Here is a 27,202-nt window from a genome sequence, read left to right on the forward strand (position 1 = left end):
AAAGTTACATTTTGAGTTCATTGTCATGCAATTTTGTCGTCTGTTTTAAACATCCTGAGAGTATACTTACACACTGAGACATAACCACATGCATAACTAGGCAGTATGATATCTCGATATACTATTATTGACAAATGCATTGTTGTTTACACATGGCAGTATATAAAATATGAGCATGTACCACACTCGGTTAAAATGCTTACATATAACTACTTACATTCATATTGTAGTCACTGACAGTATAATAAGACAAATATTTTATTTAACTCTGTAAATTATTATATGGTTTTAATATAAACAAACCTGTTTTGCCCTGTGCCATGTCTACCATGACCCTTTACAGCCCTGACATTAGATGATGCAGTGGAACTTTGTTGTCCCACTTGAAGCATCTATGGGAGTATGTTAAAGCTATAAAATAGAATGCTAATGAAAACACACTTGTTTGCTAAGTCTCTATTTTAGGACTGTTGTCCTTTTCTTATTGTCTTTTTCTTTCTTTCCTTTCTACCCCTTTCTTTGTTCTCTTCTCCTTACTCCTCATCCTGTTTGCCTAACACTGACTCTCCATTCCAGTGACCTTCCTTGTTTCTGCCTCTTTAGGACTTAAGACTATAGGAAAGATCACTTGCTAATGTTAATTCATGATATTTTTTTCTGGAGTTCCACAGTTTCCCGTCCTTTAGTTAGTCCATGTGCTTTAGTGGCCACCTCCTTCCAGTCCTCACTTATGCACAACTGGAGATCAAAGATGTAATCAATGCTATGCTTTGCTTAAAAATCATTTAAAACAATGTATAAATTTACCTTTGGGCTGTGTGTATATCGGGAACTCCATTGACTCGTTGGTTCCATATAAAATTACAACTTCAAGATAGCTCATTATGTATGAAAATTTCACAAAATATCAAGTCTGAAATGAATTTGATTGTAAAATATTAGACAACATATACTAAATCTATCTTTAAATATAACATATGGACTTACCTAATTATTGAATAAATATTTATATAGTATTCAGTTAAGACACATTTTAGAAAAATTTTCCAAGATATAATAACTCTGAAAGTATCAGTAAATATACTATTTATCTATAGCACTTCCCTAAACACAAGAATTTATTTTTAATTAGTTGGTTGGATTGTTGAGAATACTGAAGCAAACTGATTCCTTGTAAGTTCTAAATAAGCCCAAACGTTATAGAATCTGAAAAGTAGGTATATGAAAATGATGAAATATTTAGAAGATGTTGAAAATTATGAATGTCATATTTAACACTGTAAATATAAATATGAACATGACTGAAGTAAAGTTTATATAGTAAAATTCACTATACACACAGAAAAACAACTTGCTTGAAGAATTATCAATATGTGTGTCTGGCCCTGTGTTTGGTTCTGAAGGAATAAGCAAAATGAATAAAATCAACAGTTCTTGCCCTTATAATTTTAGTCACAAATCAAACCATACTGGCAGCTTTGGAGGGACACAGCAAGAAACATGCCCTCAAATCAACTCCTGATGAGGCTCAAAGTTGGATGTTATCAGTGATGCATTCCATCTGCTAGCTTCCTGTCGATTTCAGTCTATTTTTGCTCAGTCTTTTTGTAAACGTATACTAAGCTGCCTCTACTTTGTTCAAGAAAAGTATACACTTCCAATAATCAAATGACAAAATATCTATCTATCTATCTATCTATCTATCTATCTATCTATCTATCTATCTATCCATACATACATATATAAATATCCATATGTATCATATTTATTTTTTCCTATACTTTTTCTGTGCCCTACAGCTCATGGCATAGATTCTTAAAGTCCACTTGAAGTATGTAGATCATAAAAACGCACTTGTAATATATTGTAATATTGGAAAAGAACATGTAATGCTTAACAAATATAAGCTTGTGTGATTTAAGTACATCACTATTTCAGAAGGGTTCAGTGACAAAGACATATGAGAGTGGAATGGAACAAGATGAATTTGAAGAAAAGTAGATGGAATGCTTGTAGTTTAAGAGATGTCTGTTTTCTCAATGTTGGGCTGAATTATTTTTATAGGGAATCTGTATAATAATTCTGTAGTTGAAAATAAGTCTGTATTCCAGAATATATATTGATCCATAACAGCAAATTAGAAGCTTGCAGTCTCCAACTTAAAAAAAAAAATGTGTTCTTTGTTTTGGAGGAAGGTTATTTGGGATTTTCTGTTTTTCGGCATAGATGATGCCAGATGGCAGTGAGTGTCCACAGATTGTCAGCCTTGCATGCTGACAGTTGTCAACTTTGGATGCTAACAGGGTGTTAGATGGAAGTACTACAGAGTAACTTTTAATTCCATCTATATTGTGAATATACACTGTATTCTAGGCACTAGTCATGGACTTCTAAGCAGACGGTTTAGTATTTCTTTCATGGAACTTGCTATTTAATGAGACCTTAAAAGCTACACAATGATAAATTTTGCTGTCACTTAAACCAAGTCTGAATGTGTATTATATCTTAGATGCCATAAGGGAACTAAAGGTAGGCAAGACTGAGCATAGACAACGAAAAGATAGATTAGGGAATCTTCCTCAGGGGAAAAATATAGTAGATAGTTTTGTTTTCCTTAAAGTATTATCTTCCATGTTATTGGCATCCCCCATAGCACAGATGCAATCTGTGTTATTATTTTCAGTTAGATCTAATCTAAAGTTATGTCTTGAACTAAAAGACACTGTACATCACAGTGATTTCTGTGAAGGGAATGCAACATTTTTGCCATGAATTTTGAAGATTGATACTTGGGTAAAGCTTCAGTTGGGTTCAATAGTTCCACTTTTTCACTTAAAGTTTAGCCTTTTCTTATGTCCTCTGTTGAAAATAAATCTTTGTTTGAAGGCAAGTTTAAACATCTCTACGTCTCTTGCTGCTCTTCGTAAACCATGTCAAAAGTATTGATTTTGCTCTTTTGCTTGTCTGTGAAATGATGTTTACTACTCAAAGAACCTTTGAGAGCAATGCTGATACATACTCAAGTGAAAGAAGAGTCGCCTGGACGAGCATATGGATGTATTTGACATCCACTTATATAAGAAGAAACTTTCAGAAATGAAAACCAGGAATCTAGTTACGTTTGAATGTGTTGGCTTGAAAATGTCCACTAGAGAGCCAAGTAGAAAAATTGAGTAGGCAGTTGAATACATAAAATGGGAGGAGGGACTCGGCTGGAAATAAACTGTGCAATCCGGGGTATATCTGGGGAATACATTCTGAGTTTAACTATAAAAGGGAATTTATTTTTAGTAAGAGAAAGGAAAGGATCAGCCCAGGATACTCAAGAGCAACCCAGAGGGTTTGAAAATGCTATGAAAATGGGGACATTTTTCAAGTCAAGTAAGAAATGTAGTTTGAATAGAAAGACACGATCTTTTGTGCCTATTGTTACTAAGACAAACAAGGGAGAGGGTGCAGCTCAGTGTTCTCTTTGTGGTACATACAAGTCAATGGTAACTGTGATCACTATGACTTCAGTGGAGATAGATGAACCCATAAAAAACACTAATTTATAGGGAATTAGTCATGGAAGATACACTGCTAGCAAGTGCTAGGGATTGAGTTGTGTGCCCTTCCCATTCCACATGCTGAAACCCCAACGTCCTGCACATCAAACTGTGACTAAATTCAGATGCATTCCTTAAAAAAGGTGATCAAATTAAAATATAGTTATAATCCAGTATTATAAGAAGAAGAAATTAGAACCAATGGAAGAAGCCAGTGTACCATCACTGTGGTTTTGCTTCTTTCCTTGCTATGATTATGAACAGGGCATTCCTCACTTCTGTGTCAGGACGGTCCTGGCATTCCATAGCTGGAGAAAATAGCTCCACTGTAGCACTGGTTTTTTTGAAGTAATCATTTCATTCTTTCTTTTCAAATTGAATATTATATTTACATTTCAGATAATATCACCTTACTCCATTCCCCCTGCCTCCAGGAGCTCCCTATCCCATCCCCCCTCCTCCTGCTTCTATGAGGCTGTGCCCACATCTACCCCCTCAATCCCACCTCCACACCCTCGAATTCCCCTACACACTGTGTCTAGCCTCAGTGGGACCAAGGATCTCCTCTTCCACCTATGCCCTACAAGGACATCCTCCCCTACATATACAGCTGGAGTCATGGGTCCCTCTCTCTCTGCTCCCAGGCTTGTGGTTTAGATCCTGGGGAGCTCTGGTTGGTTGGTATTGTTGCTCTCCTCATGGAGCTACAAACCCTTTCAACTCCTTCAGTCTTCTTGCTAACTCCTCCATTGGGAACCCCTTGATCAGATCAATGGTTAGCTGTGAGCATCTGCCTCTGAATATGTAAAACTCTGGCAGACCTCTAAGGAGGTCTACATCAGGCTCTTGTCAGCATGCACTTCCTGACATCCACATCAGCTTCTTCCTTTGGTGACTGCACATGGGATGGATATCCAGGTGGAATGGTCTCTAGACGGCCCCTCCTTCAGTTTCCATCCCACACATTGTCTCCATATTTGTACCCTTGAATATTTTGTTACTCCTTCTAAGAAGGACTGAAGTACCTACACTTTGTCTTCCATCATGAGTTTCATGTAGTCTGTGAGTTGAATCTTGACTATTTCAAGCTTTTGGGATAATATCCACTTATCAGTGAGTAAACACCATTTGTGTTCTTTTGTGATTGGGTTACCTCACTCAGGAAGATATTTTCTAGTTTCATCCATTTACCTAACAATTACTCGAATTTGTTGTTTTCAATAGCTGAGTAATACTCTATTGTGTAAATGTACCACATATTTTTGTAACCATTCCTCTATTGATGGACATCTAGGTTGTTTCCAACTTCTGGCTATTATAAGTAAGGCTGCTATGAATATAATGGAACATATGTCCTTGTTATATGTTGAAGCATCTTCTGGGTATATGCCCAGGAGTGGTATAGCTGGGTCCTCAGGTAATGCTATGTCCACTTTTCTGAGGAACTGCAAGACTGATTTCCAGAATGGCTGTACCATTTTCCAATCTCACCAACAATGGAGGAGTGTTCCTCTTTCTCCACATCCTCGCCAGCATCTACTATCACCTGAGTTGTTGATTTTAGCCATTCTGACTGGTGTGAAGTGAAATCTCAGGGTTCTTTTGATTTGCATTTCCTTGATGATTAAGGATGTTGAGCATTTTTTAGGGTGCTTCTTGGCCGTTCGATTTTCCTCAGTTGAAAATTCTTTGTACTCCATTTTTAATAGGGTTATTTGGTTGTCTGGAGTCTAATTTCTTGAGTTCTTTGTATATATTAGATATCAGCCCTCTATCGAATATAGGATTGGTAAAGATCTTTTCCCAATCTGTTGGTTGCTGTTTTGTCCTATTGACAGTGTCCTTTGACTTACAGAAGCTTTGCAATTTTATGAGGTCATATTTGTCAATTCTTGATCTTAGAACTTAAGCCATTGGTGTTCTGTTCAGAAACTTTTCCCCTGTGCCTAGGTATTCGAGGGTCTTCCCCACCTTCTCTTCTATTAGTTTCAGTGTATCTGGCTTTATGTGAAGGTACTTTATCCACTTGGACTTGAGCTTTGTACAAGGGGATAAGAATAGATCGATTTGCATGAAGTAATCCTTTCTTGTCCTGTCCTGTTCTGTCTCTGTCTTAAATGTGTCCCTTAAAAAGGCATGATTCAACGTGTGTATGTGTACGTTTCTGTGTGTGCCTGTGTGTGTGCTTCTTTGTGTGTGTGTGTGTTTCAGTGTGTTTATTCAATTTATTCAACTGTTTTAGTTGTTTCCTTTTAGAGGATGTGATAGAAGCATAATATCTGTTTGGTAAAACAGGTTTCTCTTATTTATATGTTCTTAGTTCATTCAAAACCTATGGTTTGCTTTTTGCTAGATCTGTTTTGCTTTGGTCATGGCCATCCCGAAGAAAATAGATCTAGAGCACATTTCTCTCTGAACTTATTTTTTTTTCATTTTTTTCTCTTCCTTTCTTCCTGTTCTGTTCTGTTCTGTTCTGTTCTGTTCTGTTCTGTTCTGTTCTTTCTTGGTCTTAAGCAGTTAAATATCCTTGACTTTATAGACAATGAATTGTAAGTCTTCCTCATTGAATTCTCTAGAAGCAAATCTTATACAGACTGTGCGTTATAGGTTATCCTAAGAAAGTGTGACCAGTCAGCCTAGCTGTTTGCAGCTGAAGTGAGTCTGGTGTACCTGATAAGGGGTGATTGTCATATATATATATATGTATATATATTATATATATTATGTATATATATATATATTTATTTATATGTTCTTAGTTCATTCAAAATATATATATTTTGAATATATATATATTTGAAAATATATATATTTGAATGAACTAAGAACATATAAATAAGAGAAACCTGTTTTACCCAACAGATATTATGCTTCTATCACATCCTCTAAAAAGAAACAACTAAAACAGTTGAATAAATTGAATAAACACACTGAAACACACACACATACATATATATTCTGATAAATTCTACAAATACCCTTTGAAGTAAGGTAGAGAATCTTATAATCTGTTTAAATATGTTTTGCAATTATAAAACACAAGAGCACTGAACTCTATTAGACCTCCATGGAGCACCAGGCACTTACTAAAGAAGTTGGATGCAGAGTTACTTGTGAGGATTCCTGACAGTATTTAGAACTGACTTGGTCTTCTGCAAGAGCTGTGTACTCTTAATCCTTAAGCCATTACTCCAGTCCCACATTTTCTTCTTTGAACCTTGTATTTTGTAAATCAGAAAATATCCTGTTCATGTCTTTTTCTATCAATCCCACTTGGTGAACCATTACTGTTTGGTCTACTACCAAATTCCTCTGGATCCTGGAAGATTTGGTTTAGGAGCTTATATGGAAGTTTGTTTTATGAAATTCTCTGTAGTGCTACCTTATCCTTTAGTTTTTTAAAGTATTAGAAACTTTCTTTGTTAAAAAATGGGTAAAGTGAAAGAAAACAAGTCTAAATTTGAGCTAATGTTGAGACAAGATCACAGGTTAAACAAAATAAAACTAGTCAAGCACACAACAAAACAAGGTATGAATCCAAAGCATCAGTGAACCCTTTCCTCGAACCTAGCAACTTCCAGTTAGCTAAGGGTTACAGTTCAGAGCTAAGGGAGCTTGCCAATGCAATGATATTTTAAAAGGAAAGGAGATGCTTCAGGTAGGCAATGAGAAAAGCAACTTCTGGGGAAAACAAATTAAGGTGTTTCTTTATGCAGGAAAAAGAGAATGTCAGATGTATCTGTATCCAGGCCTGTACAGAGAGTACAATATAAGGAACAGTCAGAAAGGCATCAGGAAGAAAGAAAAGTCAACTTAAGAGAATTATATTAGGAAGTAATTTTGAAATAAATTTCTTCAATGTCTGAAACACAATACTGTGAAAACATTCCAACAAAGGGACTATACAGAGCAAGTATCTGACCTCAGCTCTAACCTCAGACTGAGGCATCACACAGTTATCTAACGTCCAGCTTTTAAAAGGCTACAAATCCTATGGGGCTGTGCCACACAGAGAAGTTCAGCAGCTGCAGAAGCCTGAGACAGTTAGGGCTCCAGTACTGCACACTCTTTATTGTACTGCTCAGTAAATGCCACATGCCCCACTGGACTCATAGGGACTTTTTGGAACAGTGTCTTTCTCTCCCACACTCATAGCAATGAAGTTGATGACCCATCCCAGGGACAGTTCAAAGTAAGCACATGTATTTGTTTACCTTAAATCTTAGTTTTGAAGGCCCCTGGGGTCTTCACAGAGTCCTCCTCCCATTCCTTGTATACAGACGCATACTCTTGTGTGATGCTGCATTAGATGACTGGGCTATTCTCAAACTTAGCTGACACAGTGGTGCTAATGTTACCCACAGTGGGTTAGTTGTTGCTTTCCTCTTGTTATTGCTAGCTTCCACAGTGATGTTCACATGGTGCAGCCTCTAGTGGCCAGCTGCTATGGCATCTTTCATGGCAGTATTATTCTCTGTGTACACAGAGACTTTTCATGTATATAAAGTATTCAAGAATTTTTGTTACATCTAAAAGCACAAAATTTTTCTTATAGTAAGTTCAAGTTGGTGGTACACTGTATTCACTATTCTGTGAATGGTCTCATTTTATTTCATTCAACAATTTTATAATTCATTAATAACAAATATATATATATGTGTATATATATATATATATATATATATATATATATATATACATACATATACATATGGACACTCTAGCAATCATATTCTTTATAATGAGATACATGTAACTCCGAGTTCCTGCAATGTCTTCCTTGGATTTCTTCCCAGATATCATTGCTATGCTATTTTTTTTCTTTCTCTTATTTAAAAATAAATGTAGTTTAACAGATGTGAATGTTTCCTAGAGTAATTTATTTGATTTTAAGTGATTTTTAACTTTATTAATCTAGGGAGTTGGTGTTCACCGTTAAAACTTGCATCCTTCCTTCAACATCCTGCTACAAAATGCCTCTCTTTTTGTCACCGACAGCCTCAAGCATTCATTTCTATGCTAACTTTCCATTGCATGATTGTGGTACACTTCTCCATTTCCATGTCTGGATATTTATGTCTATTTGTCTTTTTACTATCAACTAGTGCCTGTTAGAGCATCATGTTCTCACACCAAACTACTGTGTTGAGGTTTCCCTCTGGCACATTACTAGTATTCGAATGGTTAGATAGTATTAGTTGACACCAGGTTCTTTTCAGAAATGATTTCACTAACACATTCTTCATTGACAAGTAGCAAAATCTCTTTGTTTGGCTTCTGTGTATGTGTTTGTGCGTTGGTATGTGTGTGTGTGTGTGTGTGTGTGTGTGTGTGTGTGTGTAAAATGAAGTGCCCCCCAAATGCCACATTATATTAATGTTCCACGAAGGTAGTAAATGAGTAGAGCTTTGTAAATGTGGAGAGTTAGAAAGGTCGCAGGCCATAGCCAAAATAATCTTGGACTCACTTTAGTCCTCTAAAGATCCATTCATTGTCTACCTCTGTGTCTGTGTGACCTTACATCTTTCAACTGTCAGATAAAACTTAGGGAATCATTTCTCAAACAGATTACAAACATTTGCCTACCTACCCACAAACTAGTAATATCATCTGGTAAACATCTAAAGCTTATAGCAGAATTTCCCTGAATTCCTGGAAAGTTCCTATCTGTAGTCTCTACCAATACATTTAGTGAATGCAGTGATTTATCGCTTTAATTATGTCCCTAATTTATCTCACTTAACTGCTTTCACTGTGCAACAGTCATTCAGGTAACTTGAGTCTGTGTTCACAGGACATAGTTCACTCTGGTTTGGCTAAGAATAAGCTATCTTCCTCCCTTGGAGATGAGAGCTATGTTTTCTGTTGAGGCTTATTTACTTCAGCTCCATATGGATAGATACTTTCTTACTTCATTAAAATAGTCTTGCTTGCATTTCTTCTTAAGTTTTCCACCCATTTAGTTCCTTCTCTGGGAAGGGACATTTTATATTCTTGTCCTTGTGCTTATTCTTTTAAATTATTTATTAAAATTATTTACATATTCTTATTTTTAACTACTATCTATTTTTCTCTTTCTAAACACAATTCTATTTAGAAAATGTTTAAAGTAGAAGAAACCCTCATCATGAAACTACCAGTTAGAAAATGGATTCCCAATAAAATGGAATTTTAGAGCAACAAACATCTAACTGGCCACAAAACAGAAATATCACCACTGACACTTTGAAACACATTTTAGAAGATGTTTTCAGTCCAAATCATTGAGTCCTCCCCTGTGGCCACTAGGCAATGAAGGCGGGATAAAATTCTGGAATCTCTGTCCTCTTATGTTTTCTTTTCTTTTTAACTTCTTTTGTGTAGTTTGTTCATGTTTTGTCATACTTTAAATCCTGCCTTTGAGTTAAACAGTTTTTCCTTTAATTTTGAGATTATATGATTATGTCATTTCTATCTTCCCTTTCCTAAATACAACCTGCTCAGTTTGCACACCATTAATTGTCTGCATGTTTTCAGGGCTGACCATTTGGTACTGGATAAGCCATGGTGCATTCTTCTCTAGGGAAGACTGTGTCTCCCATTCTCAATTTTCCTTAGTTTCCTGTCATTGTTTGATGTCTCATGGGACTTCTATGTTCACGTTAGCATGCTTATCATTGCTGTCTTTGTTTAGCTTATGCTTAGTCAGATATGATGGTAAGATTTTGTGGGTTTGTAGCTTCTGCTATCATGTTTGGTCTCTTTCCTTTGCTGACATCAGAGATTGAGTCACTGGACTAAACCTTTACTCTTGAGTTGTCTATAGTCATAGCAACTCTTTATTCTATAAGCACAGCTATCTATGAAGATAACTTCACCGTGGAACAGAAAAAGTCATCTGAAAACCTTGATTCCCAAAACAATAAGGCATTATTTTGGGATACCTACCAGGCCTGAGCCAGAAGAGTGTTTAACGGGACTATGCCCAAACCACAACTGATTAGTTCTGTTTCATGATCCTTGATCTAATTCTTCTTGTCTTTTAAATCTAAAGCTCTTTTTAGACTAAAGGTGACTTGGGGCCATTGGACCTCAAGTTCTTCCAGCCAGTATTGTAGACACATTGAATAAGCTTTTCTTTACTTTTCACCAATGACCTTAATTGACATAATGAGTGCAGGTGGCTGAGCTAAGCTTGGTACGGCAGCTGGAGCCTGGGCTGTTATCCTAAACTCCAGTTATAGTTTGGAAAATGGCATTTATTTATTTATCCATCTATTTATTTGCTTATATTCATTTGTATATTTACTTATTTCCTTTTATTGTATAAATGTTATTTTAATCACTAAATCTGGATTTTTCTATGAACATCACAGAGGAAACACACAACAAAATTTTACTGTAAATTTCCTACATTGGGAGGAAGAGCAACATACTCCACAGTGAAGAAAGTGTGTTGTTCACATTCTTGTTATATACCTGTATGAGGCCCATGCTTTGTTGAAGTTGCTCAGTATCTTGAGAATATATCACACTGTTATTCTGGGGCAAGATCAGATTAACTATTTCATAGAAATCTGTATTGCAATCTAAGGTAGAAATTATGTGACCATTCATCCTTCTATCTCCTCATACTTTTGATCATGGGGGATGAGGAGTCATGATGTCTTATGATTTAAGTTTTACAAACTATATCTTAGGACCTACTTCTAAATTCTCCACCTTTTGTTTTCCCTGTTAAATTAAGTCAAACTGGAGTTGTTAAAATGTACTTAGTTTGATTAAAATGGAGAAGTTCAGAGTGTAAGTCCATGAAATTAAGTCTTCTAATAGTGGCATGTCTTGTCTGATTGCGTTTTGATGTTTTTGCTATGGACATTACACATTTACATACCTTCACGTAATGCAAGAAATTTCAGTACTTTCAAGTGTTGCCTACCAGGCACTGATGTTAAAGTCAAGTGGAGCTCTTGGTCTTTCATCAAGCCATGTCTATATAAGAAGTCATTTACTGACTAGCAGTTCCAGTTTTCTTTTTTTAACACAACACCTTACAATATTGGAATCCACATACATCGATTTGACTGACTGATTTATCTACTTCAGAACAAAGCAAAAGCAGTAGATATTTAGGATAAAACTATTCCTTGAATTTAAACTTATCTTTTCTTTTGATAGAAGTTATGTGTTAAAATATTTATTTGTGATTCAGCAAGGTAAAACCAAGGTTAGCCACTGCTGAAAGAAAGTTGATGAATATTTGACAACAATACACAATACACTGGGTACAATGTTTTAGATACACACTTTGGATGCACATGAATTGTGGGGTACAATCCTTCCCTTAGCCTTCATCTGAGCATCTTTTTCTAGCATTCTTTGCTGTTTTTTGGTTTACCTCTTCTTATAAAGACACCAGGCATACTATATTGAGGGCCTTTTCTAGTCCAGAATCATTTTACCCTAATTTGAACACCTACATCTGCAAAACTTCTCTTCCCAAATAGCCCACCTTTAAAGTACTGGAAGAAGGGTGATCAATGTACCTTTTTTTGTCAGAGGCAGCACAATTTAATTCAGAAACATGTTTGTAGAAAGAATAGAGGTAAATATACACTACTGAAGTCTATTTGGAAAGGTGACATTTTCATAAGCATAAACTGAATTTAGTGTTTTCTATGATGAGCAGAAAGATAACATTGTGCTACATTGAGATATTGCACATTTGTTTTTTATCAGATAGAGACCAGGTGTGGTGTTATATTAGTTCAAGAACAAAAGAACCCACACCAATGAAAAGTTCTTAGAATAGATAGCTGCCCTGGGAGCTATGTACATCATCGTGACATCAACGGATTAACTTTGTGTACAAAATCCATTTTAAGTGAGTTGACATTGGGGCTAAAATGAATCTATAGAGCCTGTCTATTACAACCTAAAGGTCCAGAGAGTAGTCCCAAGGTATTTGTTCGCCAGGAGTACGATAATGAAGATGTTATTCATGGACTACACACCAATATTGTGTGGTCAGCAGCAAAATGTCAAGGAAATAGCATCAGGTAGACACAGAGGCAGAATCCTCTCTGATACTGACGTTTATCTGGCCTGAGATCTGTAGAAATGTGTCTGATTTGGTATTGTGAATAGATTTCAAATCATCACCATTGAAAGTGCCAAAATGCTATTGATTTTTCTGTATATGGAAATGTAATCTGTTACTTCTCTAAACGTTGTAAATATTCATTTTCCTCCTTTTTTTGCCTAAGTAATATTTGAAGAGATCTTCAATAATAGTAGTTTCTGTAGATGAAGTTATATTCTCTGACAAATTTTTTGGTTTTCTTTTTTATTTTTAGCACATGAATTTAGTATTGACTTTTGATAACTGCTTTTTTTTGAGCATAGTAGCATATAAGTCTTATCCAAACTAATTTTGTAAAAATGATATTTTTAAAAATATACTTTATAATTGAACTGAACATTGCTTGTTGCCACTCTACTACAAGTCAGTTATTTTACTACTCACTAGTAACAAGTATATTTACTTGATGAAAATTTGTTTACAAGACTTCATTTAAAAAAAAAAAAAAGAAAGTAGCAAAAATGCCAGGTGGTGGTGGTGCACGCCTTTAATCCCAGCAGTTGGGAGGCAGAGGCAGGCTGATTTCTGAGTTCGAGGCCAGCCCGGTTTACAGAGTGTGTTCCAGGATAGCCAGGGCTACACAGAGAAATCCCATCTCAAAAAACAAACAAACAAACAAACAAACAAACAAAAAAAACCCTTAACTTAGCAAAATAATGTTTCTGCATTGATATCCTGGTTCAAAATTACTTTTTGTGTTGTTAACATAAGACCTACTTTAAAATTATTAAATATGAATATAAGAATGGTAGCCAGGAATTTATAGTTTTACAAGCACTGGAAGGACTTTTACACAAAATTCAAGTACTACAGCAAAAGAATAAGAGAAGGAAAAACAAGTGCTAAATTAACACAGGCCACTATCATTAGGGAAAGGGAAGCTATACAATCCCTCTGTTTCCCCAGCTCTGCAGTAATTCCAAATTTTTGAAATATAGAAACTACAGAAAATTTTGTATTTGAACATACTACATTATTTAAAAGAATATAACAAAGCAAAAATAATAATATGTGCAAAAAAACATTTCCAAAACCATCACTGCAGTACACACTGAAGCAAAACCAAATTTCTCTGATAGCCAAGATGATTGCATATAGAGATATTAGAATAGTAATGAATAAGATAATTTACCCACTCAACCACTCTAAAGGAAGGCAACAATTTGCCATAAGTTTGTCTGATTAGATGTAGTTTTAATAACAATCAATATCCATCCATTTCTGATATAACTTTTGATAGAATTTGAGTATTGATTGCAAGTCCTGTAGGATCATCAGTAGAATTACTGGAAAGGCAGTGGGAGCTGACACTTATATGAAATGCATATCAAAATTATTTGACTTAATTTTACACAAAAGTAATTATCAAGCTAACAACTCCAAAACCAGAAAATGGAAATAGAAAGTGTAGAGAATATTTCCACATGAAAGGATTTTTAGGTAAAAAACCCAAATAATAAGCTTAATATCATAAAATGTATATGAGAGTGCAACACAATTGTTAGTTACTACAAATATAGCTATTCAAATAAAACAATACATATGATCAGCTAACATAAAATGTTCCAATAGAAGTCTACCTAATAGAGATTGTCATGTGTTAGGCTAAATGTGGAAAAAACTAGTAGAAATTTTTTCTTTGATATGGGCTTGTAATAAAAATGACATTTTGAGAAATGATGTGTGCTGATTTGCCCTTGTGCATTATTTAAAACATCATTTTCTAAGGAAATTAAATTCAGATAAGCAAGTTAGAGGGAAGGTCAAAAGAGAGATAGGCTCACAGACAAGGAGAGGAAGGAAGGAAGGGAGGGACACAAACAGGGAGGGACAGAACTGGGTGGAAGGCAAGCAGTCAGAAGAAGAAAGAGGCAGGAGAGAAGGCAACCTTATGCCAGGAAAAGGAATTACTTTATCATTTTTACAATTAGCTGTATACATGAAACATACTGAAATGGTCACTTCTGAATTTTACTTAATCCCAGTCTCTAGAACTGTAAATATCTGATGAAATTCCAAAGGTTTATCCTAACCCCACTACATTCCTTTGACCTTGAAGTAGTTGTCATATGATTAATAAAGAAAACTTTACTGTAATTTATGTGTATTTTTCTCTTCTTTTTTTCGCTTTGTTGTTCTTTCTTCTTCATCTCTCTTTTTTTGCTCTTTTTCCTCTTCTTCCATTTTCTTTTCCTCTTCTCCTTCTCTTCCTTTCCTGCTAGCCTCACTCATTCTATACAGGAAAAGGGAACAAACTTCTTACCTCACTCTCCAAGTGTTTTATGTTTTTCCCTGTATCTAATTTAACAAATTCAAATCATTACTTTCATTTTTTAATTTTTCTCAACCTGCAAACCCATTGTATAATTGGACATGTTTTACAATATAATATTAGCCCTCTAAGGCCAATAGATTAACTAAGAGGTTTTTCACATAATTTCATAATTGGATAGAAATTAGCAAGTCACACAATGAACAACTCACTAATATGCCAAACAGTCTGTAGTAAGAAAAGGACTCTGAGTGGATGGCAAGCTGTCATTTCATCTTTAGAATATTTACATATGTTAAGAAACTTTTTATTGCACAATGCTATCTATTTCTGATTAAGTAGTTCTGATTCATACCTCTCCTCTAGAATTAGCTCTGTTCAGAGTTATGTCTGGTAATAAGTTGTATTATTTAAAAGATATTTATTTAAATGATTTTGGCTGCCTTGTTTTTTAAGGGTTATCATTTTTTGACTTTTAGCTCTCAATAGGTAGGAAACTTCTGTGTGTATCATAATTTTTCTTAGGTGGCATGCTTCCCATACTCCTGAATACTTTGTTTATATGATCTCATTTTATTTATTTATTTTTTAAATGTTCCTCAGCTCATACTCATATCAGGCTCCAGCTACTATTTGAAGAATGGATGGACCTTCTTATAAATTTGATAATTCTAGGAAGTAAATCAAAATGGCCTTTCCTAAATTACTTGCATAATAGCCATGTGTCCTCTCAAATTTTGTTTTGTATCCATAACAAATTTTAACTATTTAAGTTCAGCAACAGTGTTTCAGTTCCTATGTTTTAGTTGAGCTGACTTTTCATTTGATCAAAGAAGGAAACAGAGCCAATGAGGGCTTTGAAGACATAAACTGGGCTTTGTGCCTACTTCCCTTGCATGCACTTTTGTGAGAGTATAATTCTGTAGGGAATTGACCATGCACATGGGCCTACAGACACCATTGAGCTTCCAAATGCACTACAATTTTTATGACCCATTTTGGAGAAATATCAAGTAATTATAAACTGGATTTTGACTCTGCATCTCTTTTTATGTGAAAGGTGAAGACAAAGAAAATGGTAAATACTTAAAAACTGTTAATAGAAATAATATCAAATAGGAGAGAAAAATTGGGGAATATTGAGAGATTTTAAAGTTATATAAAATTTGGTTTATCATGAATAAATCCTTTTATTGAGTAGAGTTTTGACATTTTTAAGTACTTCTGAGCCCTAAATAAACAGAATAGCAAGTTTGTAGAATTGTCCAGCAGTGCCGTACTCTTTGTAGCACCTAGCATACTGTCACTTATTTTCTTCTCCCTGATCTTTCCCCCCACATATGTCTTTTATACCAAAGTAACAAAATGAGATGATAAATATATTAAGATCATGCAGATTATATATTCAACTGTTTATGATTTTAGGATAGTCTTGAGAAAATTTTGATCATGGAAGCATTACAATTCTTGCTTAACTGTTTTTGGAATCTAAACATATCATGAGTGTGTGTGTGAAACTGAGACATGTGTTAACTGTTGACAAGTCACTTTGCACAGGACAACATTTCCAATTTATTATCCCCAAAATTTAATTACATTCTAGAACATGAGAGACAGTAGTGAGCATGCTGATACCTGAAATAGAATTTCACTGTTCTGTCAGTAGTGAAACAGTAGGTAGAGAGGTGGTACTTTGTCAATGGTTGACTTTATTTCAGGGTAGATTAAGCATGGCATTGTAGTTCCTTACTGGGGTTACTTCTTAATAATCTGAAACTTTAACCTGCTGCTGCTGACTTAACCCCTTTTGCTGATCTTTATATTTAAAAATGAGATGAAATATGTCAACAAGAAAGTAAGGTGTTAGGTAATGTCTGTTTCAGGTAGGTTCTAGGTTGAGTATAAAGCTTGATTAAAAACTGATATTCAAGTCCTACCTCATGAGTTTTCATTAATTTAGTTCCTTTTTAATGTGGAAAAGTATTAGAGAAATGATTCTTTGTTGGATGGGTCATTTTAAATCTACATTAAAGATTAAAACTTTAATGTTTTTAAAATCACTTCTGTGGATTACAAATCATTAATTTAGATAATTATGTTAACTGTGCATGATTTTTGAGCTGTCTTTGAGCTTAGAAAGCAGAGGCTTTTTTCCCCTGAAATAACACTATTGCATCTTAATTAACTCTCTTTTTAGTGGTATATAATTCACTTCAAACATAGCATGCATTAATTCAGATATTTTTATTTTTTTCTATCTGATCTGGAGAAGTGCAAAGTTGTTTTTTTAGTTACTTTGATAAAACAAAGATGCAGTTAACTTATATAAATTTGGTTTATTTTTCTGTTTTTAGGGTCCAAGTTGAATTCTACATGAACGAAAACACATTTAAAGAGAGATTAAAATTGTTTTTCATAAAAAACCAGCGATCAAGTAAGTAGCTCGCATCACTGTTTGGCTTTTTGCATAGCAATCTATGTCCAAATTCCTGCTGTGTAATATTTCACAAAGTCATTTCACAGTCATTCTGCATAACAGAATGAAATTGGAAGAATATTTCATGAAGAGTAAATGTAAAACAAAGCAAAACAAAAAAACAAAACTGAAGATGCTATATCCAATATTTTATGCATCTTTTAAATATTTTAAGTCTTAAGATTTCACAAGAACAAGTAAAGGCTTATATATCCTATTTGAGTTCTGAAATATATTAAAGAAAGTAGTTTAATGAGAGAACAAGTATAATTTCTGTACTTGGGATGACAAGGCAGAAGGAAGAGAAGGTCAAGGTCACGTAACCTTAAACATGGCATAATGCATGGGGGAGGAGCTCAGAAGACTTATGTCTCAATGAATATATATTGGCAGTTATTAATTGCTAGGCCCAGGGAAGTCATTTTGGTCAATGGTGTAGTCACTGAATAATGCTCACATTCCAGCAAATAACCCTTGACCCATACTCAGGTTAGTGATCACAATTAACCTCAGTGATTTTGAAAATGAAACAGGATGTGAAAATAGAAGGGGATCTCATGGGGAAGCAGAAGTGGTTAATAAAGAGTAGGGGAGGGAATGGGAGGATAATTGGGGTGAAAATGAAGATGATACATCATATGCTTTCATAAAATAATATTTTTAAAACATCATGGTCATCTCTGCTAACAGGAAGTTTGAGGATACTTTGGACAACAGAGCAACAACTACCAAGCAACCCTGGATTATAAAGACTTCTCTTAAAAGCTTCCCCTAAACTATAACAATGACAACAATAACACTTGCAATTTAATTGAGGGTTTTAAATGGGTGTTGTTCTTCCTAAGAAGACTTTACATTAGTAAGTATAGGGTAAATGTCAACTTTAACATTCTAAAGATTCTTATTAAGAAATTGGGAACCTCTGAAGACACAGAAAATAACATTGGAACCACTGTTGAACCCTGCTGACATTGAAATATGTGTGACACTTGCTATGTTACACAATTCTACATGTTTTTTTTTTAGAACATTTACAATAATATGATCTTTTTTTTTTTCAAGATAAGAGACAGAAAAATATTAACTCTACAGTCACAGAGTTGGGGCTGTGGATATTAACACCTTGATCTGTTTGCATTGCTCTAAACTGAGTTGTGTGCCATCAGGTAGCCTTCATAAAGTGAATTCTGGTTTGTGAGAGCACATCCGTATACTGGATATAGGAAATACATCAGTAGTTGGCCCATATTGATGAGATATTCTCAGTGGTAGACTAGTTTCAGCATTAAAGATGAAAAGATCAAGGCCTTCCTAACTGTATTTACAGGGAATTCCCATCAGTAGATATTGCCTAAAGGGGGTTAAATCATCTGAATGATGATGCTATAAATCACAGTGTTAGGCCAATCATTGAATACTCACTAAAAAGGAGACCCATATCTATGAAACTGTAAGCTATATGATTAATTAAGTCCTTTCAACCTTGTGGGGTTTTGGTTCACAGTGTTTTATTGTGATGAAGGAGATGAAATTGGAGCAGCAGGTAACCCACAAAATTCACAGCACTTCAATATGGAAACCGAGATATGATTGTACAATTTAAAAATACTGTTAAAGAATGCTATAAATACAGTCCACAAAAATAGACTAAAAAGGTGACATTTCATTCTAGATTTCATTAAGTAATAATTATTTAAAGGCCTTTCTCATTATTTTATGCAAAATGCACAAAGCAGGTACCTGTGATTACAGGGATGGCAGTGTTCCTGTCAGTCAATGTACTTGACCTTCTTCATCAGGTATCATGGTCCCAGTTATGACCTTTATTTAGTATGTGCAGGTTGCTCTTAATTTAAAAAAAAATTTTAAGATTACATTGACCCTTAAACTTGGTTTTTAAGAACTTCAGTTTTCTCACTTCAGTATGAGAGAGACTATTTCCTATTTGAGTATTTATCAGTAAAAGTGATTATGACTTCTCATGGTAAATGATGACATATTTATTATATAACCTGCAATTATATAGATGATATATGCCATAATATAAATATAATAGCAAAAGTATCACAGGTACTTTTAAACATATAAACATGCTTTCTCTATAATCAAATCAACAAGGTGCTACAGAGTCACAGGACGTATTACAGACAATATGGTGACAGCTTGATTTTGAGCTAGTTAAAGTTATTCCCCAAGTAGTGATTACAGTATAGACAGACTTGAACCAACCTGGACATGATGTAAGTTTTGTAGCTTTGACTTTTAAAACCCAGATTTTTTTATCTGTGGAATGGCCTCTGTTGTTTGTGGCTCATGAATTCTATGACATTCATATTTTATTGTGGAAGTTGTTATGAAAATTCAGCTACCAAGAACTTTAGTAAGTTTAGAAAATTATAGCACGTGCTTTCTAAATATCTTCTATGTGCTAAACTGAAAGACAGTATTTTTGACAATTCCTTCTCTTTTATGTACCGTATTTAAATGAAACCTAACTTTTTGCTGTTTGCTTAAAGGTCTAAGAATACGCTTGTTCAACTTTTCCCTCAAATTGTTAAGCTGCTTACTATACATTATCCGCGTGTTGCTTGAGAAACCTTCACAGGGAAATGAATGGTAAGGTTTCTCTCAGTGATCCCCACACACCTTTCATTGTTTTTGAACTATTATAATTTAATTATAATAATTTAATTATATAATTGCTATAAGAATTCATTTTGAAGGCTGTAAGACATTTGTATGAACTGATAATGATATTGAGAAAATTCTTCAAAGTTTGGTGAGTTCGTTAGTAAATAAAGATAATCTGAAATCTGTTACCTGAATGTGTAGTCACTAGGCAAAATGTTGTGAATATTGGCTGAAAATGGGCTCATGTCTCCACAGATTTGAGTGTCTTCCTGTTACTGAATTAGATGTGCTTTGCAATACGCCGATCTCCTTACACTTCTCATTACAATGAATTTATTACCTTTCTGTGGAAACAGTAAAGATTCTCTCAAGAAGGTTTTAACCTATGCATATTTGTTTAGTTAAAGTGATATTAATTTTTGATGTACTTTACTTTTTTCATTTACAATATTATTTTGCTTGATTTGTATTTTTACTAACTCACTGCCTTTCTATTAGACTCTGTCCTTTGCTAGAACAGTAACGTCCTGAGTGTGTAATGACATTAATGCATAATTTTGATCTCATTACAGCACAGGACTCCTGGCTTACCTAGTGAGTTTATGATGATATTCAAAGGAAAAATTAAAATTGATGAATAATACCTGTTATCAATATCTCTTGTGAAATTTTGCCTTAAGATAAAACCAAAGTACATAAGTAAGAGAGAAAATGAGTTAATCATATGTATTTAAACACATTTGATAATGTAGCTTGTTTGGAAACTGACTGTGATTTTGGTTTATTTACAGGTTTGGAGATTTAGAATGAGGGTTAGTAAGTGAATGGGTGAAGTCGGCTAGTATAATAGTATGTGTGATTATTAGTTTGAAATTGAATTATGATGACTCACTTTAGTGAATCCTTGGCTTTTGTGAATCATATTACTGTAAGTGAAGTCATCAAGAGTCTCATTGGAATATTCAGCATTCTGCAGGAACCTCTGTCTGTGTAAAAGCTGTTTGGGAAATCTTGCCATTTTCTAGCATTAGATTCATTTCATGGTATATATTATTTCTTTCAATATATAGTTAATTTTACCATGCCATTTTTAAACAGAAGCAGAGGTTTGTTTCAAATTGCTAAGATTTTAACGACAAATCCATTTCCCAGTGTTCCTTGGGATAGCGTTTGCCTTGAGTCTCCACTTGGCTGTCTACAATGCATCCTAAGCTTATCCTATTCCAACCAGTTTGTGTCTTGTTCTTCCCTTCCATAACGAAGGACAACGTGCTCAGAATCCTGTTACAGCCACAGCTTTCTTCATTGCAGGCGATGGTGCAACCAAGCAGTGGCTCAGACAGAAGATCGGAGAGTTCCCCTTAACTCCCAGTGTTTTCTGTGACAGATGCAAATCCCTGGGAACATTTTGTCATTTGTACATTCAACATCTATCCTGCTATCAACTGCTTTTCAATGCATCTCCATGATGCAGGCCACAAGCCTTCATCAGTACTGCTGCAGTAGCCTGCTAGTCAGTCTTGCTAGTCAATGCATGTTCCCTATTTGTTTGTTTATTTATTATTATTATTAATTATTATTATTTTTTATTTTTTTACAGTCCTGTCATTATCCCTTTCCTAGTCTGCCCTCTAACTGTTCCTCATCCCATTCCTCCTCCTTGTCTCCAAGAGGATGTCTCCACCCCACCACACCCCTACCCCACCAGACTTGCCAACTACCTGGGGCCAAAAGTCTCTCAAGAGTTAGGTGCATCTTCTCTCACTGAGTACAGATCAGGCAGTCCTCTGCTTTATATGTGTTGGGGTCCGCATTATCAGCTTGTTGGTGGCTCAGTGTCTGAGAGATCTCAGGGGTTCAGGTTAGTTGAGATTGCTGGTCTTCCTATGGGGTCACCCTCCTTCTCAGCTTCTTCCAGTTTTCCCTTAATTCAACCACAGGGATTCTGGCTTCTGTCCATTGGTTGGGCATATCTGTATCTGACTCTTTGAGCTGCTTGTTGGGCCTCTCAGAGGGCAGCTATGCTAGGATCCTGTCTGCAAGCACACCATAGCATTAGTAAATGTCAGGCCTTGAAGCCTGTGACATTATTGTGCCAGCAAAGTGTAAAGCTAGTACCTATGCACCTGCTTTGAATGGCATCTGCTATCTTAAATCTTGCTTCTCCTGTAGCTTCACCTCTGACTGCTTACCCTTTGCCTTTTTCTTCAAACTCAATAACCTTGTGTCGACTATTAGACACAAGAGGTAATCCCCACCCACAGAGCCTTCTAGAAAATTTTGCTTGTTCTCTAGTGTCTTTGTACTTTTTACTAATGTTGAATGTATTTTTCTTGCTTGGTTTAATTTAGAGTTTTCAGTGAATATTAGAATAGGCATAGGTCATTGACTAGATCCAAGAGTCTGTCACAGTGAACAGAATTCATTTTTTAAATGAGTGCATGAACAGACGTGTAAATGACATAGCTTGTCTTCTAACTCTTGCTTATGCCACTCCAGGTGTTTCTTATTCCAGGTATGGTGGCTTCCATAAAGTCTCTAGGACATTCTGTACCCTACTTTATGTTGAATCCTCTTAGAAATGTGTTTTCCCTATCTGACACAAAATATTCATCACTTTAGACTTCTTTTTGCAATCTCAAACCCTGAAGGATATTCACTTTTCAGCTAATATTTATATATGAAATCTTTACCAGGCATCGTGCCCTATAGCCCAGATCTATACAGGGTTGGGGGGTGGGGGAGTCTTATGTGGACACTGTACAACCTGTAGATATTTCTCATAGACTTTCTATTGTTCTTAAATTTCCCATGATTTCTCTGTCTTCTTCAGAAGTTTGCTGAGATGAAGGGCTATGTTGTCTTATAGCTTTCCTACTAGCCATAGGTCTTGGGAGGTTGTGTTGCTGGAATTCTTCCTACCTATTTTATTGATATTTTGGCAGTGAGGCATATCTAGAGATGTGAGTTAGACTGAGAAACTACATGCTTCTGTCCTTGTGTTATTAAAAATGGATACCCATGAAAAAATCCTTCTATAAAATAATAAAGTTGGCTTTAAAACTTGATTTGTGAATAGACGATATAATAGAGAGACCTGAAATTTCTAAAAGGATCTGTGAAGGATGCTTCTAAAGGAAAAAGCCACTGTGAATGATAGCAGAGTAAATTACATTATTTGGAAACATTAGGAGAACAAAGTTTCCTACAATTAACTTCTGTGTACGATTACTAAGAATATTCAGTCATAATTACAGAGGATATACATTTGAAAAACCAGATTACTGTAATTAAAAACCATAATAAACTAACTTAGGTCTCCATTTCAAGAACACTGTTTTGTTTAGTTCCATTGTCAGTGCAGTCTTGGTTAATGAAAAACAGAAGTGGCCTTTATGAGTACAGGCTCTATTTTAAAATAATGAGGCTAATTCAGCAAAGAGATTTATTTAATTATAGTTTCTGACCTGATAAGGCTGCAGATATTTTGAGCTGCCTTGCTTTATTTTTAAGCCTCTCTCCGGAATTAAGCTGATATGAAACAACTACTGTATGTATGGATGAATAGAAAGATAGAGAAATAATTTTACAGTGAATGCCTGACATCACAGGTACTGAAAACTTTGATACATGTGATGTGTAGTTAAGGATTTCATGGCTGTAGTGCCAGAAATTGCTCTGGGTCAGTTATAGGTAGATTGGACAAAGAGCCTTGCTAACTCACAGCCCGTAGAAGATTTTATCTAATGCAGAACTTTGGTTTCACTATTGAAAATTTATAAGTGATTATTACTGCTATTATTACTACTATTTTAGTAGCATTAATATTATTAGTGATGTTTTCATTAGTAGTGGTAGTAGTAATAATGATTATGACTAGCTGGTTCAAATCTTTAATGTCTGTCACAAAATCTACCCTGGAATTGTGAGCTAAAATAAACTGTTGCCTCCCTTAGTTTTGTTGGAGCCTCTGGGAGAGAAACTGAGGCATATGTGAATGTTCTTTGATTTTTGAAAGTTTTAAATTTGTACTTAAAGTTGGTGCCTAGTATAATGTGTACTATGATCAGATTTTAAATATTATTAATATTTAACATTAAAAATTATTTACATAACAAATAGAATTATGGCAATGTTTTTCAATATTTGATCAAATATAGAAATGAATGTTATATTATAAATCCTTCTTTTTTCCTATGAAGTTACTATATAGTTTTAGACAAGACAAATTATAACACAAAAATCTCAAATTTTATGTTTTTTTTTTTTCAAGAAAAAGTCCAATAGTGATTTTCCTAATACATTGAAAACCTTTCCTTATATAAGAATACAACATACACACAGACACAGACAAATGCACACACACACACACACACACACACACACACACACCATGGCATCATAGCCTAAATATAATATTTACATAAACACAAAACCCTTGTGCTTTTTATGTGTATTTTTGTGTGAATTGTCTGTAGCATCCCGTTTTTAGATAGAACAGACCATGAAAAAGGAGCACAGACTTAAACATTCTTGAAATATAACAAAATTTACTGTTACCAAAATCTCACCAAAGTATCTTACATGAGATTCAGTCATATTCTCAGACTTTGTCAGGTATTTGTAGAGTGTCTGGGGTGGCCTTTTGCATTTGTCTATGCATGGCTTGGGGAGAAGGAAGAATATCAATCATGGCGAGTGAAGGGCACTGTCACAGCCAGTACACTGAAAGCCTCTGGATGCTCATTTGTCAAAAGTAGGTTCATCATCGGCATGTTTCATTATTGCTTGTCTGACTTGGAGTTAGGGCTCTTATGTCTAATATTTTCCAAGTTATGTTTCTGAAAATTGTTTCTAGCACATAGGCTAGAATTTGTTATGCTTCTATATTCTTATCAGTACTAAATTATGTATGCCCTAGCAATGTGAGCACAATACTATACCAAGTGCTTACTTTCTCTTATGTGTTGTGAGTTGGAGGAGTTTTTAATTCAGTGGCTTGGTTTAGGTACTGCACAGTGCAGGTTTGTATTGATCAGTAATTTTAAGAACTATGAAATGTCCTTTGAGCTTATTTTATTGTCATGCTCAACATGTTTATCTGGTTACTCTAATTTATGTATTAAACATACATTCTTAATATGACACTCCATGAACCTTAGTTTGGATGTCAATGTTGTTATGGAACTTTGAGCTTTTATTTTCCTTCTTGTGAGAGATGTCTGTGTGAGGATGCTGTGGAAAGTCACTGTACTACATTTGACTGTTTCTCTTCCTACACTGTTTGATGTGACTATTCTTCTATTTTAATAATGTTTAATACATGATCTTGAGCTACTTGTATAGTCAGATTAAGCATAAATTATGTGCATTTGTATTTCATCATTTTCTTTTGATTCATTTAAATTACTTATGATTCTGAAGAGTAAAATTGTTCTCTACTGTTTGATGATAAGTTCATGCAGATTTTCCCTAGATACACAGATAAGGCAGATATTCATGTATGTGATTAGCAGTCATTGTTCATTAATGCTATCATGGTTATTTTTGTAATGTTGATGAGGATCATGATATTTGCTTGTTGGGCTCTCAGAGAGATTCCAGTTACTTTTCTTTTAGAAATAATGCCATAGTAAATATAACTTGTATATTTTTTATTGATTTTTTTTCCTTCTGCTTTTGTTGCCAACAACATGAAGCTTTGTCTGTCATTGTGGTATAGATATAAGTTCTTATTTTATACATATAAGTTCTTCTTTGTGTGAGAATTTGTTTAGGAATTTGTATATTCATAACTTATTCTTATTGTTCATAACAAACCCCTTGTTTTTATATTTCACAGTTTTTCTACTAACATTTTACAAGATTTTATTTATAGTTACTGAGTTTTATATTAAATTTGTAAAAAACATTAATTTTGCTATTCATATTAGAGATTTATAGATTTTTAAGTATATTATAAAACTTATGTGATGTAATACTTGTAAATCTTATATCCATATAAAAGTGTTAGGTTTAAACAGTCCATGGTCTCCTTCCATGGCTTGGCAAGATAAAATCATAGCCTAAAAAAATCCCTTCTTGATATAAGTATATCTTATATCCTTGATAATTATCAACTACTTTTTAAAATCATTTAGTGTTTGTTTGATTATTACCAAATGACTGAGACATTTTTTGTTATTCATAATTTTTGTAAGATACATCTTTATGTCCTAAATTTACTTTACTAGTTTCTGTGTGATGTTTTCTCTACATGTACTTCTGTGTACTAGATTTCCTGTAACTGTTACAGACAGTTGTGAGCTGCCAAGTGGTTACTGGCATTAAAACAGGATCATCTGTAGCAGCCAGTGTTTATAACCTCTGAGCTATCACTCCAACTCCAACACCTTATCTTTTCAATCAACTGATAAAGTGCTAACATCTTCCTTTTCTCTCATATTTTTGTTTATAGCTTGTTTCTCATGTTAGTAAAAACACAGAAGGAATGTTTTGGAAAGGATTACAAACTAACAGCATTATCTTTGTCTTTTCTGACCAGATTTGTCATTCATACTGACTGACTAGACTATTGTGTGTGTGTACTCAGTGAGGTACTGGGTTTATAATAGGGAGTAAAACCAGCATAGTGTTTAATGTTATATAATTCATAATTTGGGAGAAATAGTCATTAAATACATAAGTTTTTAAATAAACATGAAGTTTCAATCACGATGAGTACTAAGGAGAATGTGAGACATGGCAAAGCAGAAGAGATGAATTAACAGGGTTGATCAGGAGATGCTCAGATAGCTCCCTGAGAAACAAGATTCTGAAGAGAATTCTGAGATGACGAAAGAACACCTGAAAGAGACTTGAGTAAGAATGGTGTATGTCACACACACACACAAAAAAAAAAAACTGCCAAAGGCTTCCATGTCAGGACATCAGTCTTTTTATTTAAAAGGTATGAATGATAGACAAACCTGACCCCAGATTTACTGCAATTTCAATTTAAAAATTATAGGAGATAAATTAATTGATTTTGGAAGATTTTAGAGTTAATAAGATCTTAAACGGCCAATTTGAAAAATAAAATCTATAGGTTAGATGAAGGTGCCAGTGTGGTAAAAATTAAGGTGGATGAATTCTACATATAGTTGGGTGGTAGT

The 27,202-nt window shown here is 34.6% G+C and overlaps 1 protein-coding gene across 4 annotated transcripts in view; it reads left to right on the plus strand.

Annotated features, from left to right (window-relative positions):
• The window catches only part of Kcnt2 (potassium sodium-activated channel subfamily T member 2), a 332,481-nt gene that overhangs the window by 74,976 nt on the left and 230,303 nt on the right, over positions 1-27,202 (plus strand). For all 4 annotated transcript variants that reach the window (XM_076941300.1, XM_076941299.1, XM_034513149.2 and 1 more), the window contains exons 2-3: positions 17,296-17,375; positions 19,934-20,033. In XM_076941300.1, coding sequence (XP_076797415.1) covers positions 17,296-17,375; positions 19,934-20,033 — 180 coding nt within the window. The remainder of the gene's footprint in view (positions 1-17,295; positions 17,376-19,933; positions 20,034-27,202) is intronic.

This window comes from Arvicanthis niloticus, chromosome 10 (assembly GCF_011762505.2).
Source record: "Arvicanthis niloticus isolate mArvNil1 chromosome 10, mArvNil1.pat.X, whole genome shotgun sequence".
NCBI lineage: Eukaryota > Metazoa > Chordata > Mammalia > Rodentia > Muridae > Arvicanthis > Arvicanthis niloticus.